A 16,831-nucleotide genomic window follows, 5' to 3' on the forward strand; every position below is an offset into this window, starting at 1 on the left:
TCTGCTTAGTAACATAAAAAAAATTATAATAATAAAATAAACAAACTCGGTTAGAGGTATTACACTTGCAAAACTGATGTCAAACCAAGGTATAGATCGAAACAAATATTGTTCGTAGAACGAACTATTGTGAACAGCAATGACAGCTATTGAAAAACCAAAAAGAGGCCCTGGACGGGTCCTATATATCTATATCTATATATATATATATACAATATAAAGAAAGAGTGCGAATCAAATCAATGAACTAGCAACTTCAGTGCTTATCCTGAATATAAACATACGAACAGCCAAAAAGTGCACAAACCCCAAATGAATGTCAGTTACTCGCCAGTTGAAAAGACTAGTCTTTATGTTGAACTGAAATACGGCAATTTTAGCACTGAATGCGTGCTTTCTTACCCTTCACCTATGTCTTCTGGCTTCCGAGAACGAGGGACTGCTTTTCTCACGGGCAAAACTGCTCCTCAGTACCCTCCGCCTCCTTCAGCGTCTCCAGCCGGAAGTGCTCTACAAGTGGCCCGGTAGTTCCGGGTGACGTCAGCGGGTTTTCCGGGTCTTGCAGAATGGCTTGTTTAGCAGGAAGTGCATTATACAGCAATATAGGCAGTGGATGTCAGGATAACAAGATAGATCATCAAAAGGAAGAAATCATCCACACCAAAAGTAAAAGTAAAACTTGACCTTTATTTTCTTCGGTTAAAATTGCAAACAGTTGCAAATAAGGAGATCCTTACAGCTTAGCAGAGTGAGCGCAGCACTGGGCTTACGCGTTTCGGCGGTTAAGCCGTAGTCATAGCCTATAGTGCTGTGTTCACTCCTGCTATTTAAAAGCAGATACAAACTTTTCATTGGCTCAAAATTGATTGCAAATTAAAAACACACAATTGCGCTACTCAATTTTTTTTTTTAGTGAAAAGATGATCCCACATGATTCTAGTAACTACCTTGCTAGGGGCTAGTATATTTTTAAAGATCAGTGCCCTAGTAAAAATACCTAAAGGTTTTTTTTGAGGATTTTCCGAAAAGTAGAGTCAAAAGTAAGAACAAACCAATGTTTGTTCAGAATGTCCCTAATAATTTGATGATTGCTATTATATTTGGTGATGAATCTTTTATTCAAAGCGATATGTACATTTTTGCAATTTCTGTTTTTGAAAAGCAAAGGTTTGTGCCTTTCCATATTATGAACTTTGTGATACCCCTGACTTATAAGTTCTAAAGGATAATCTTTCTCTAAAAACCTCTCTTTTAATATTTAAGACTGTTCTTCAAAAGACTTCAAATCTGAATAGTTTCTTCTTACTCTACAAAATTGGTTGAAGGGAATATTCTGTTTCCAGGGTAAGTGATGATTACTTTTGCTATCGACTTCCTTGAAAAACGTTTTGGTTGCAACATGACCATCATCGTTCCAATATAACACCAAATCCAAAAAGTCTGTTTGGTGTGCCTCTATCTTAGCAGTAAATGATAAAAAAATATCATTATTGTTAAGATGTTCCACAAATGTGTTGGTTAATTCATTTCCACCCTCCCAAATAAAAATCAGATCATCTATATATCTGCCATAGTACACCAGGTTAACGCAGTAGTTAGAAGAGTAGATGTATTTATCTTCATATGAATCCATCAAAAGGTTAGCAAAACTCGGGGCAAACCTGGTGCCCACGGCAGTACCTTTGATCTGCAGGAAAAACTGCTATTGATATATGAAATAATTGGGTTGGAGCACAAATCTAATCACTTCCAGCAAAAAAAAAACTTTTGTTTGTCAGACATGTAAATGTCAGAGTCCAAATAACAACTAATCGCTTCTAAACCTAATGTGTGTTGGATATTTGAATAGAGAGCAGAAACATCACATGATAACCATAATAAATTCTAATAGTTTTTCATAATTTTTGAGATTTTGGTTATTAGATCTGTGGAATCCTTTAAGTAGGAAGGAAGCATCACCACCATTTTTTTCAAGAAATAGTCAATACATTGAGAAAGTTTGCATGTAAGGTTACTAATGCCCGAAATGATGGGTCTACCAGGGGGACATGTTAAAATCTTATAGATTTTAGGGAGGTCATAATAATATGCTGTATTAGGTTTGGAGGGTGTTAAATATTCACATTCTTTTTTGTTCAATATTCCTTCCAAAAAAGCCCCATCTATAAGTTTAATCATTTTTTCATAAAATTAGTAGTTGGATCAATGGTCAGTTTCTTATAGTATTCCTTATCTAAAAGTATATGGTTATCTGTCTTGTAAGACTACTCCTCCACCTTTGTCTGCTCCTCTTATAATGATCTCTTTATTGGACACCAATCAATTTAATGCTCTTTTCTCGAAACAGTTTAGATTCAATCTTCCTGAGATACCTTTAGGGATCTCATTGAAGTCTTTAAGGACGAGTGTTTGAAATAATTGTAGTGATGGGCAGTTATTAGGGGGATTGAATTCAGATGGAAGCTTGAGATCAGTCTGTATATATCCTTCAAACAGGTGTTCAGATAGGTCATTTGGATCACATGTCAATATATCCTCTGATCTCAGTCTTTCATTCATATTGTCCATCAGAATGGGAATACTACTCCTATCATTGGATTTTTTATTCCAAAAATATTTTTGCAGGGACAGTTTACCTACAAACCTATTTAAATCAACAAATAGTTCAAAAAAATTATGTTTGTTAGACGGACTAAAAGAAAGGCCTCTGCCTAAAATGGCAATTTCTTCATTTGAAAGTTTGTGGGATGATAGATTAAAAATTCCCTTGCTTAATCTCTTAAGTCTCTCCACTTTGGTAGATTTACCTTGCCCTCTGCGGCCACGTTTGCGTATGAACGTTTCCCTTTTGTGTGCCCTATAGATAACATTGTGCTCACTCCTGTGGAGTTATTTATGACTGCTTGGCTAAAATGCAAGTCTTTCAAAATAAATGAAATAAGGGGCAGTCTGCAGAGGCTTAGATACAAGGTAATCACAGAGGTAAAAAGTATATTAAAGGGACAGTCAACTCAAAAACATGTATTGTTTAAATATATATATAATCCCTTTATTACCCATTCCCCAGTTTTGCACAGCCAATATGGTTATATTAATATACTTTTTACCCCTGTGATTACCTTGTATATAAGCCTCTTCTGACAACCCTTATCCCATGACTTTTTTATTTATTATCTATTGACTTGCACTTTAGCCAATTAGTGCAGTGTCATCCACAACCCACAGGTGTGAGCACAATATTATCTATATGGCCCATGTGAACTAGCAGTCTCTAGATGTGAAAAGCAAATAAAAAGGTATGAGATAAGAGGCTGCCTGTAGTAGCTTAGAAACATTCAGAAATTTAGAGGTTTAAATGTTATAAAGTATATTAATATAACAATGTTGGTTGTGCAAAGCTGGGAAATGGGTAATAAAGGTGTTATCTATCTTTTAAAACAATGACAATTTTGGTGTTGACTGTCCCTTTAATGTAACTGTGTTGGTTATGCAAAACTGGGAATAAGTAATAAAGGAATTGTCTATTTTTTTAAACAATAAAAACTCTGGAGTAGACGGTCTCTTTATCTCTGTATTGGTTTATCTGAACCTTCTAATCTCTATATTTACCTTTTTCAGTCTCAAACTCTCTCTGAATGTCACTCTGTTGTTTAAATAAAGCACCACAGAAATGTTTCCTGCCTTATTATAGTGACAGAAATAAGTTTTTTCCATGTTAGGTTTAGCTTAATAACTAATTTAACTGCATTTGTGTCCTCAGCTGGGTCCAGTGTCATGTCATGTATTAGCTGCTTCTTCCTATTCTTTGGGAACAGTGAGTCGGCCATGATTGCCTTGCTCTGTCTCTTTGGGGGAGTCAGTATTGCTTCTTGGAATGCACTTGATGTACTGACGGTGGAGCTCTACCCATCTGACAAGAGGTACAAACTGTCATTGGAAATTTCACATGGATAAATTACGTCACACAAAATATGCCCCAATATGGTAATTCATTGTATACATATGTCAACAAGAAAGTCACGTCTGAGACAGTTAGTCCCCAGATTTAATATACGCTACTGTTACATTTATCTCACTCTCATCACACAAACAGGCACGACACAGCACATATTTATTTTCCTTTATTTCAAGAAACTTTCTAATATTTATTTGCTATATCCCCTGCCAGGACAACTGCCTTTGGGTTCCTGAATGCCCTCTGCAAACTGGCTGCTGTGTTGGGAATAAGCATCTTCGCCTCCTTTGTTGGTGTGACCAAGGCAGTGCCCATTCTGCTGGCATCCGCTGCTTTGGCACTTGGCAGCTTTCTAGCCCTCAAACTTCCGGAGACACGAGGCCAGGTGCTTCAGTGAGAGTCAACTTTATAAAAAGGATTAGATTTGTAGACACTGTGAAATGTCTTTTAATTTTCTTTGTGGGGTCCTTCCCCATACCCTCTTCCCAAAAAAATTGTATGAGTCTATTCTTAGCTGTTGGGCACCTTTAAGGATTATTTGAATTAACGATGATGATTGACAGATGACAGTATGATGGTTTACCAAAATTTCAATTAAAGTAATGCTTATATAGTATTTGGGGCATATATTTCAGGCAATCTACAGTAACTGGAGATATAATTTGCTGTTAGAAATATAGAATTCATATGGAATTATTGCATATCTACATAGCAATTTCAAACACCACCTCCTTTATAATTAATCAAGCACAAACTTGATGCCAAAATGCCATCTTTAAAAAGTTAATATAAATACTTTGGAAAGTCTTTGTCTCCACATGTTTACACACAATTCATACCAGCATACAGAAAAAATATATTTATCCTATGTCGTCACCATATTTTTATGGTAGACAGCAGTACCTGTCCATGAATTCACCATAAAAAGACTTAATTATGAAGATTTTTAAACTGTTTATGGTATAAAAAAACATATTAATAAGACTATGGGCAGTAAAAATAGATAGATAAAAAAACGATTCTTTAGCTGGCACCTTTTAAAAACTTTAAAATTAACTTATTACAATTGTTTGTGCACAAGACAAATGGGACCAAATTGCCAGCAAAACATAACAGAAAAAAACAAACAAAAAAACAATTAAAAAAGAAATAGACTTAACATTCCTAAAAACTTTGGCACACTTTTTTAAATATAAATTTTAGTCCACACACTTGTCCTTTGCGTCTCGAAAGCACAAAGCAAGGGTGGACATCAATTAATAATAAAAAAGCTTTCTAAAAACCAAGGTAAAAAATAAATAACAGTGCACAAGAGAACAATAGAAAAAAGTAATCAATATATAGAAAATAATATTTTTCACTGTTAGGGTTGTAGAAAAATATTGTGGACCAACTTATTATTTATTTATAAATTTATTAAGTTTAATTTGTTTTAAGCATATCGTGCACACACTAAAATTGTGACTATTTTGTGACTCAAAATATTAATATATACATTGAAAAAGAGGGCTTCACTTGAAGTAGAATTGTAGCCAAAAGCTTCTTATTAAATGTTAATCTAACATCTCTAGTCAGATAGAAGCCATTTATGTGAGTTTTTGCTCATCATTGGTTCAGCCATTTTGTTAGTAATTAAGAAAATAGTTCTTTAAAGGCTGTCCTATTATGATCCATTGAAGACCAGAATTGTGATATATTTTTGGAATACTGCATTACTTGTATTGCAAGACCACCGCTATGCATGAATAATAGAATTACGACAGAGAGTATTAAATCTAGCAGGAAATGTAGTTGGATGTGTAAAACTGTCCATAATAAAATAATAAGACATCAAATTAACAAATAGTCTTTAAAACCAACATAGTTAGGTGGTTTATTAAGTATAGGCTGGCTCTTATTTGCTATTAACTTCTAGGTGTTGAGGTGAAATTATTTTGAATCACCTGTACAGAGATAAAGAAACTTAAACTTATAATAACTTGCACATTTGATATAAAAAGTTTCTGGTGTAGTGTTGCCCTCTCCATTTTTTAACTACGCCTTTTATTAAACATTCTAAAATCTGAACACAATTATATTACAACATCTTTTGTGTCACTCTGTATTTCCTCACGGACAGGGATACCAAGACTCGACGGACATGGTATCTGCGTTTCTATAAATTTTGTCATGTGATGAACATAAGGGAATTTATTTTGTGCTATGCAGATATATTTTACATAATATTTGCTTATTATGCAAAACACCTATTTTTTTCTCTTCAAAGGCAGTGTAGTACTATAGAATATACTTGACTAAGGCACATTTCTGCAAACCAGATGACACATTATTATCTCTACAAAATGAGGGGGGTAAAATAGGAAACCACACAATGATCTTGTGATCTTCTGGTCCTTAGAGATCCTCTGATAGATCATATAACCCAGGGGTGTCCAAACTTTGCTCTCCAGAGGTTTTGGAACTACATTTCCCATGATGCTCAGCTAGATAAAATGCTGGCTGAGCATCATCGGAAATGTAGTTCCAAAACCTCTGGAGAGCAAAGTTTGGACACCCCTGATATAACCTATCTCTTGAGCACATCTGCTTTAGCAAATTGGATGGGTAGATATGTTCAAGTTACAGTGAAAATGTAAAATGGCCATTCTACAATCTTTTGTTAATATTTTCTAATGCTGAATCAATTTTACCAATAGAAGATGAGATAGTAAAAAACATAACCTGATGTTCTCCAAACAGCCCATATTGGCTTCAATATAATGTTAATACTTCTATGTACAGCACAGTCATACTAGATATTTCTAATTGCATAGCATAGGGATTTTATTACTCTTTTTCCATAGAAACTGAGGGCGACTGACAAGTATAGAAATTCTTTACAACAACAAACAGAATATGGGTTGTAATTTTAATAAAAACAGGAAGCGCTAAGGATAGCATTTTGCAACCTTCCTCGCTTCACCTTCTACTTTATTATATTGCATTGCGGCTATGCATTGACTGCAAATCTAAATAAGTCATCTATAATTATATATATGTCGGTAGTTTAAAGCAAAATAATGTACTGACCTGTACAGAAATGTAAACAATGAGATAATTATTTTTTAATGGTAGGTATTAAGCTAATGTATCTTGCACTACTTAGTAGCGAGCAAACTGTAGTTAGTAGGAATCCTATATAGAAATACCATATGCTTTGTAGGTTTATCATTGCAGTATACATGGCAGTTCACATCAGCAGACATTGGATTTTATCAGCCAGTAATGCAGACCAGGAATGAATCAGAAGGCATGAGGAAGCTTTTTTTTTATTGGAGAACTGAAACTTAAAGGGATACTGAACCCAATTTTTTTTCTTTCATGTTTCGGATAGATCATGCAGCTTTCTAATTTACTCCTATTATCAATTTTTCTTCATTCTCTTGATATCTTTATTTGAAAAAGCAGGAATGTAAGCTTAGAAACCAGCCCATCTTTGGTCCAGCACCTAGGTAAAGCTTGCTTATTGGTGGCTAAATGTACCCACCAATCAGCAAGTGCTATCCAGGGTCTGAACCAAAAATGGGCCAGCTCCTAAGCGTTACATTCCTGCTTTTTCAAATAAAGATACTAAGAGAACGAAGAAAAATTGATAATAGGAGTAAATTAAAAAGCTGCATGCTCTAGCCGAATCATGAAAGAAAAAAAAATTTGGGTTCAGTATCCCTTTAATTTAAACTGTATTTTTCAGTTCTCTCTGAGTTAGTCTGACATTCAGTTTTTGGATGAGATATATAACTTGCATATAAAATGATTTATTAAATGTCACCTCTCTATTACATATCCACTCTTAAATTTAGGGTAAACAAAACAAAAATGTAATTATGTGTTATTTTTTAAATGTAATAAAGCACATTCTAGTGCAAAGATCTTTAATATAGTTAATATATGTTAGCATATTAGAACTGTACTATTTATTGGTTAACATGCGCCCATTAAAATAAAATGATGTTAGAAAGGTAACTTTATCAGATATTGTTGTACACAGGACTCGCTGCTGCCACCTGCTGTTTAATATTTGACTCACTGAGTTTTCTTCAGTGCAGCTCAATAAAAGCTTTATTTGTCTAGCAAAACATTGGTATGTTGGAGAATCAGAAGTCAGTTTACAATAGTTGTGTCTTTGCTGAAGAGAAGATTGGGAACAGTATATAAAAATTAACTATTTGCCTTGTGGTTACCCAAACATGTCTGTGTTTACAACTGCCCGTGGCTGACATCAATCTGTCTGCTTCTCTGATGTGATCAACACTTCTGTACATTAACAGATTTATCATAACCCTATATAGACAAATATTGTATCAACATAAATAAAAACATGGTTGTAATATGTTTAAATTTCAGGTGTATTCTGTTGAATTCCATTCATTTAAAAGACTGGTGTATTGCTAGTAAATCCATGTAATAAATGATATCTAAACCTACTCTTTACAACAAAATGGCTGCCAATAAGGCCTGCAATGCATTGATTCACAATACATGTCAGTCCTTTTGTAGTAGCCAAATGTTAAACACATTACAAAATATTTATGGAGTAACAGGTTCCTGGAACTGGGATCAACAAATAATCACAATGCAATCCAACACAATATTTACAGGTATCCGGAACATATAGAAATCTTGTAATATGGTGTGGCAATGCATTCATCTTTACCAGTTTTGTAAATAAACAAAATGCACATGGATGTGCAAATACTGCATATTTATGGTTTGGAGACTACGGACTGACCTTTCTTTGCCTAATTGTTTTGCGTCACTGATGACACGGTGTATGAACTCAAGATCAGACATGTCTTGAAGTTTTACATTAGATCCTGTTGATTTAAAAAGGGAAAATAAATGTCTTGCTTGGAATGGACTAAAATAGCAGTGACTAAAAAACTATCGAAATAAGCAAGATAAACCGCACCAATTGTCATCAGCCTGTCATGAACAACATTGTGACAATCAGTTTGTGTCGTATATACGTCACCTTGTCATTTATTGCCAAATATTTTTATACTTTTTTTTTTTGTCTCCGCTGTAACAATGTGTTCTTCAATAACTGATGATGCAATAGTTTTAGCCGTGTTTTGGGGTATCATTTGTAATAGAGATGGAGAGGTACAGTGGTTCAGAGGATTATAAAAAAAACAGATTATGAATACAAAAGAGAAAAATCTGCTCCCTGCATCTCAAGGAAGCTCTCTGGCTGTTAACAACGTACCCCCCCCCCCCTCCCTTCCAAAGAAATTTCATTATCACTAAAAACAAACAAACTTTATTCTTACACTTATATGCATCCTATTATGAACAGTGTTCATTTTTAAAGGCACTGTAAGTCAAAATTAAACTCACATGATACAGAAAGTGCATACAATTAAAATAAACATTTCATACTGAGCATGTGCAAGAATGCACAGTATATGCATGTGTTTTTTGATTGGCTGATGGCTGTCACATGATACGGGGTGGGGGGTGAAACAAACTTTGAAATTTGCCAGAAAACAAAAATACTACTCATTTGAAATTACCCAATCAGACTATACTAACAATGGTTAAAGTGAAAGGATCACATAGTACTCACAAATAAGGAAAATTAATAAAATTTTAAAATATCCATGTTTACTAGAACAATGAAGAGATTTTCTCACAAACAGTACTAAGAATTAAATTACAGTGATATGAAGTCTAACATTTATCTTTCATGATTTAAATAGAGCATGCAATTGTAAAGAACTTTCTAATTTAGTTCTATTATCAATTTTTCTTGGTATCTTTGGTGGAAAAACAGGGATATATGCTTAGGAGCTTGTTTTTTTGGAGCACTATATGGCAGCAGTTCTGCAAGTATGGTATCTATTTGCAAGAGCACTAGATGGCAGCGCTATTTCCTGCCATGTAGTGCGCCAGATGCCTACCTAGGTATCTCTTCAGGAAAGAATACCATGGGAACTAAGCAAATGTGATAATAGTAAATTGGAAACTTTAAAAAAAAAATGGTATGGTCTGTCGAATCCCAAAAGAAAAAAAAATTGGGTTTCATATCCCTTTAAATCCATAATATAAATATCTATATTTGTATAATGTACAAAAGAGACACTCCAGAAGGGACAACATGTATTATTATACTCAAATATTTGCTTCAATGTATACTGAATGAGTTTCAAGTTAATCTGTACTGTGATATTACACGAGAGTGTGAATTTTATGCATAGTCAAAGAGGCATAGTTAACAAATAATAAATCAAATTATAAATAGGAATTAGCTTAAGTCCTTTTTTTAATGCAAGTGCACATGGAAAGCAAAAGAACCACTGCAGGCCTCAAATATCACAACATGAAGAAGCTCCACAGCACAGTGAAATTCAGCTCACTTTATTCCAGAGTGTGAATCCAACAGCCCTTACTCATGCTATGTGATTACACCATAATTACATACACTTATATAGCACACTAGTACCAACAAGTTCCTTAGTTACCTATTCCAATTTACATGTACAAAATACCTGTACACATTCCAAACTGCGCCACCTAGTGGCACTTTTAAAAACATATCACATCAGTTTAAATCAGTGAATCATATTATACATATATATGTATACTATGAGTCACTGATTTAAACTGATGTGATGTTTTTAAAGGTACACTAGGTGGTACAGTTTGGAATGTGTACAGGTAAATTTGAATAGGTAACTAAGGAACATATTGGTACTAGTGTGCTATATAAGTGTATATAACGATGGTTGATTCATATAGCATGAGTAAGGGTTGAGAGCCCGAAGCGTTGCTGTCTGTTGGATTCACACTCTGGAATAAAGTGAGCTGAATTTCACTGTGCTGTGGAGCTTCTTCATTTTGCAACAAATAATACATCCCACATAAGTGCCAAATGATTCCACTGACAGATACATTGGTGCCATTTGAATAAAATATACAAATTATTGTGCCTTTTTAATATTCTCTCTACTAGGGTTTTAATAGACGATAATTTTCAATAGATAGACTTTAAACTAATAAATTGTAACTTTTAATACTTTTCCCTATATTAAAAAGTTTGTTTCAAGTTGAAATCCAAATGTATCTTCTCTCTCTGACCAAGTAAGATTGTGCAGGAGAATACCAGTGCTTCATAGACACCGCTACTCTTACAAAACACATTTTATTAAAATAGAATCGCCTGCTACAAGAGTGTAAATCAGATTACTATGAAGCATGCAGTAAAGAATTCTTAATACATGAATAATTCAATTTTAAATTAGGGGTTGACACATTTATTTTAAATGTAGGAGAATTTTGTAGTCAGACACTCTTTTTGAAGGGGCATGGAAATCAAAACTAAAGGGATATAAACCCAAAAATGTCCTTTCATGTTTCAGAGTGTAATTTAAAAAAAAAATCTAATTTACTTATCATTTTTTTTTAGTTCTTCTGCTATTCTTTGTTGTAAAAAAAGGCAGGAAGCTGTAGGAGCGTGCACGTGACTGGAGCAATATATGGCAGCAGTTTCATAACTATGAACTAGGTGGCAGCACTGTTTCCTGTCATGTGCCACTCCAGAAATGTGCACACTATCTATCTAGATATCTCTTTAACATAGTAATAATAGAAGTAAACTGGATCTTTTTATAAATTGTATGCTGTCTGAATCAAAAAAGAAAAATGTTGAGTTTCATGCCCCTTTAACTTTCATGATTCGTACAGAGCATGCTATTTAAAAATAAAATAAAAAAATTGTAGTTGAAAGTTTAAATTTGACTTCCTTGTCCCTTTAAGATGCAGACAATGGCAGACCACACAACTTTTTCTATTTTAGAGAAACAGTCCCTAACTCTAAGCTCTGTCCCACTGTCACCCATATGTCCCTATTTGCAAAATAGTCCCACCCACAGACTACCCATAAGCCTCCAGACACGCCTACAGACCAACTAGACACACCCATGATCCAGTCCACTATCCACATAAGACCCCACCTCCTCCCAAATAGCCACGCCTTCAAACAGCAATGTCCCCTCACCCCAACCTCCTGAGTCCCTAATACCTAGTCACAAATGTTGGGATGCAATGGTGTTTGTATATAAAAATATGTAGATCAACCCAAACAAAAGTTAAGCAAAGTGATATTCACGTGAGCATTCTTAGCACACAATTATAATGAAGGCCTATATTGCACATTGGTTTTTTAATCTTATCACAGACAGAGTACTTCTGAGCACAAATAATAACCTCTCTACCACAGTACTCCTCCAGTCTCTAATAACTATTTTTGTACCATATCCATTATTCGTCGTAGCTGGTCCTCTCATATGTAGTTCTGTCTGTTTGCAATCTGTACTGTGATGTAGTTTTTAGCTGTTTGTAAAGAACAAAGAGATTTGAAAAAAAAAATACAATTGTCGTCTTGAAAAAAACAAAAAAAGATCCATTTTGTCTATAAAAAAGTGAATAGTTATATGAGAGTTATTTTATTGTCATGCTGAAACGGTGCTGTGCAAGGTTTGTGTGAGATTCCTCGCTCTCTGGAAATCGGTATCCTCCATTGTGCAATGATCAATTCCAGTGAGAGCAACAATATGAATAAAATAAATGTACACAAATGTGAAGTCATATGGTCTGTGTTTGTTTGCAAAGCTAGAGCTCACACTAATCCACATAACACTAAATTCAAAATTAAACAATATTTTTATATGCACACTTTCTGAGGGACTAGGTCCTTCTGAGCATGTGCAATAATCCACAGTATATACATATATGCATTTTGAGATTGGCTGATGGCTGTCACATGATTTACCCTAAGCCTTGCTTGCAGGGAAACTACCCATTAAAGGATAAAACTCTAATTTCTTCACACACCATCTTTGCACACCTCCATGATGTACAAAAGCAAAGAATGACTGGGGAATTGTAGGAAGTAGGAGGGATGCTTAGAGCTTTGCTGTGGTATTCTTTGCCTCCTCCTGGTGGCCAGGAGTTGAATTCCCACTAGTAATTAGAATGGATTCGTGGACTCTCCATGCCATTGGAAAAAAAATTGGTTTCATATCCCTTTAAGGCTTTACCAGACTAATAGGCTCTTGCTTTGTTATGAAATCTGGTCAGAATGTAATCTAATGAACAGCATTTTATTTGTACCTGTGTATACATAAAGCAACAGGACAAAGTATCAAACAAGTCCCCTGCTGATAACGTCAGACAAGAAAAATCTAACTCCTGACACTGGTTCTACAAATAAAGATTTAGCAATGTTCCAAATGTACTGATTCTTAAAGGGACAGTAAAATCATGATTTAGACAGAGGATCCGATTTTAAACAACTTTCCAATTTATTTCTATTATTTAATTCACACACATTATATATATACATACATACACACACATATATATATATATACACACATACATACAGACATACATATACCAATTGTCATTGGCTCACCCATGTGTTCAGTTAGAAACCAGTAGTGCATTGCTTCTCCTTCATCAAATGACAGCAAGAGAATTAAACAAATTTGATAATAGAAGTAAACTGTAAAGTTGTTTAAAATTGTATGCTCTATCTAAATCATGAAAAGATTTTTTTTGGGTTGTTTGTCCCTTTAAATAATTTATTTTATAGTATGTTAGTGGATGTCAAGACTAAAGGAAGCTCACCACTAGACTTTAACGATAAAGGTTATCACAGGATCCTTCAATGTTTGTTCAGGAATACATCCCTCATACCACAAGGTACATTAGAAAACTCTACCCCACTTCAAAATGTTAAGTAATTTAAACATTATCTCACATAATGTTAGGGGACTCAACACAGATGTTAAGCGTTGCACCGCTTTTAATCAATACACTACTCAAAGCAAATATATTCTGCAGGAAACTCATTTTGTTGCAACTCAGATTCCCTTCTACTGGGCTAGACGTTATACACAACACTATCATGCAACGGCAGGGACTAAAAGAGGTGTTTCTATACTCATTCACTCCTCAGTAAACTTTATCCACAATTACATAAGCAGAGGGACAATACCTTATAGTGAAGGGGAAGCTAAATAACAGAGACATAATCTTATGCAATATATATGCGCCCCACGAAAACCAGCATACATTTTTTAACCATATAGCACATGTATTGACTCAATGGTCACAATTTAAGATTGTGTTAGCAGGCGACTTTAACATCCCCATGTCTACAATACAGGCTAAGAAGGGCAGATCTTTATCGAATAAAGACCAAAGGCGTAATGGAATGATTAAATCTGTCCAACACTCCCTAAGGTCCCACTCTTTGATAGATACTTGGGTCACTTTAAATGGTTACACAAATGACACCACATTCTATTCTGCAGCACATAACTACGGCAAACTTGACTATATTTACTGCAGCCAAATTTTACAACCAGTTCTTATCTCTTCCTCTATACACTCCTGCGTATGGTCGGATCATTCCATAGTCTCACTACAATTACAGGGGGTCTGCGACTATCACAGGGCTAGATCGTGGCCATATGACCCAGTGATTCATAAGGATCCGGTGGAATATGCTAAAACTTTTCAACATCTTACTGAATACTGGAACATAAATGTAGAATCCACTGATAACCCACTTTATACCTGGATGGCCCACAAAGCAGTCATCAGAGGACTACTAATTCAGGAAAAAAGTCTCCACATTAGACAATCGAGAAATCACATGACTCAACTATATAAAGATATAGAGCATTTAGAACCACAGCACAGACTCACCAGACAAGACTCAATTTTACAGACACGACAAAAAAAACAAAAAAAAAAAAAACTATCTCTAACTAAACTTTTGAACTCCCAGGCGTGTAGGGCTATCACAAAACTGAAAGCGCAATATTTCATTTACGCCAACAAACAAGACAAATTCTAAGCTCACAAAATTAGGGAACGCAATAAAACTGTAAACATTCCACTTATTGAAAAATCTGATAAATCACTAACTTCTCACCCCCAAGCCATAGTAGACACATTTGCATAATATTATGGAAAATTATATAATGGGAAGAAGGTGGACCATACTCCAGAATTGGAGAGATCCACAAGGGAATTTTTAGAAACCACTCCCTTAGAGAAGCTATCGGAGGAAGATAGTTAAAACCTAAATGCTCCCATAACGAAATTAGTAGTTTTAGCAATCAAAGCTCTTAAAACCAGGAAAGATGGCAGGCCCAGATGGCTTCCCTGGTGAATATTATAAACTATTTAGAAACAATCTCATACCTGACCTAACTAAGTTCTGTAACTATATCATGGAGGGACATCCGATCCCTTCTGAACTGCTACAGGCCAAAATTGTGGTTATACCTAAACCAAACAAAGACCCTAAGAAGTGCTCAAATTATCGCCCAATTTCCTTTATAAATCAAGATTTGAAAATTCTCACCAAAATTCTGGCCAACAGACTTAAACATATGCTACCTGGACTGATCCACATGGACCAGGTGGGTTTTATTAAAGATCGGGAAGCCCCGGATAACATTAGGCGCCTGGTAAATATAATTCATTATTTGAATGAATCAAAAACGCCTTCTCTGCTCCTTTCGTTGGATGCGGAGAAGGCGTTTGATAGAATAGATTGGCGTTATATGACGACGACACTAAACCACATGAACTTTGGGGGCCCTTTTGTAGATGCTTTGAGAGCAATATATGCTTTTCCAACAGTCCAGGTATCTTCAAACGGTTATAGATCTGCTTTGTTCCCAATAATAAATGGCACGAGACAGGGATGCCCGCTATCCCCTTTATTATTTGCGCTTTGTATTGAACCCCTTGCGGCAAGAATTAGAGCTAACATAGACATCCTGGGTGTTAAAATGAAGAACACGGAATACAAGTTGACTCTTTTCGCGGATGACATTCTGCTCACTATCACTAAACCGCTCTTGTCCCTTCCCAATTTATATGATGTTCTAAATAAATTTTCAGGAATTTCGGGATATCAAATTAATTTAGATAAATGTCAGATGTTACCTATAGAGATCACCCATCAAGAAAAAAACTTCTGGAAATCAATTTTGAATTACACCAGAATAAACAATTTCTTCAATATTTAGGAGTACATCTCACAACCCAGACCCAACATTTATACAAATTTAACAACACACCACTTTATAAAACTATATATATAAAAAAGACATCCAGAAATGGAAAAGTCACAACTTTTCTTGGCTGGGGAGAATATCAGCAGTCAAGATGAATATTTTGCACTGTCTGCTGTATCTTTTTAGGGCCCTTCCGATCAAGCTCATATACGCTGATCTTGTAGCCCTAGAAACAGAACTACTAGCATTTATCAGGGGGGAAAACGCAACGAGAATATCTAATAAAAATATGATGAAACACACCTAAGCATAAGGGGACTGGGAGTACCTAATTTAATCGATTAATACAGGTCTGCAGAAATGGCTCAAGATGCGCTATTAGGTAAAACAAAGCAGGATGCCATCTAGATAAAATTAGAGGTGGATTTGGGAGGTAGGGATACTCCTGATGCAATTATATGGGAGGACAAACCTCCAACTTGAAAATTGGGAATGTATATAACTCCTGTGACAGACTTCACTAGGCATATCTGGTTAGAGTTTGCATCGAAGAAGGGGACTGTGGCCAGCCAGGTCCAATCTGATGCCAATTAGATACTTACTGAAGGAGGATTTTCGAAAAGATGTAGGTAAATGGGAAAATAAAGGCTTGTATAGGGTAGCAGATATTCTAATAAAAAATAAAATAATGACACTCTCTCAGATCCAGGAAAAGGGGTCCCCTATTAAAATTCATTGGTATTTATAGCTCCAATTCTCCTCTTCCTTGCATAAATTCCTCAAAACAGTGGCCAGT

The 16,831-nt window shown here is 35.1% G+C and overlaps 1 protein-coding gene across 1 annotated transcript in view; it reads left to right on the top strand.

The window, feature by feature from the left end:
• The window catches only part of SV2A (synaptic vesicle glycoprotein 2A), a 163,595-nt gene extending 159,024 nt beyond the window's left edge, over nucleotides 1-4,571 (top strand). The window contains exons 11-12 of the mRNA XM_053705415.1: nucleotides 3,761-3,920; nucleotides 4,169-4,571. Of these exons, the coding sequence (XP_053561390.1) occupies nucleotides 3,761-3,920; nucleotides 4,169-4,352 (344 nt within the window). The 3' untranslated portion in view covers nucleotides 4,353-4,571. The remainder of the gene's footprint in view (nucleotides 1-3,760; nucleotides 3,921-4,168) is intronic.
• The last annotated feature ends 12,260 nt before the right edge of the window (nucleotides 4,572-16,831 follow it).

The sequence above is a fragment of the Bombina bombina genome, chromosome 1, assembly GCF_027579735.1.
Source record: "Bombina bombina isolate aBomBom1 chromosome 1, aBomBom1.pri, whole genome shotgun sequence".
In the NCBI taxonomy this organism is placed as follows: Eukaryota; Metazoa; Chordata; class Amphibia; order Anura; family Bombinatoridae; genus Bombina; species Bombina bombina.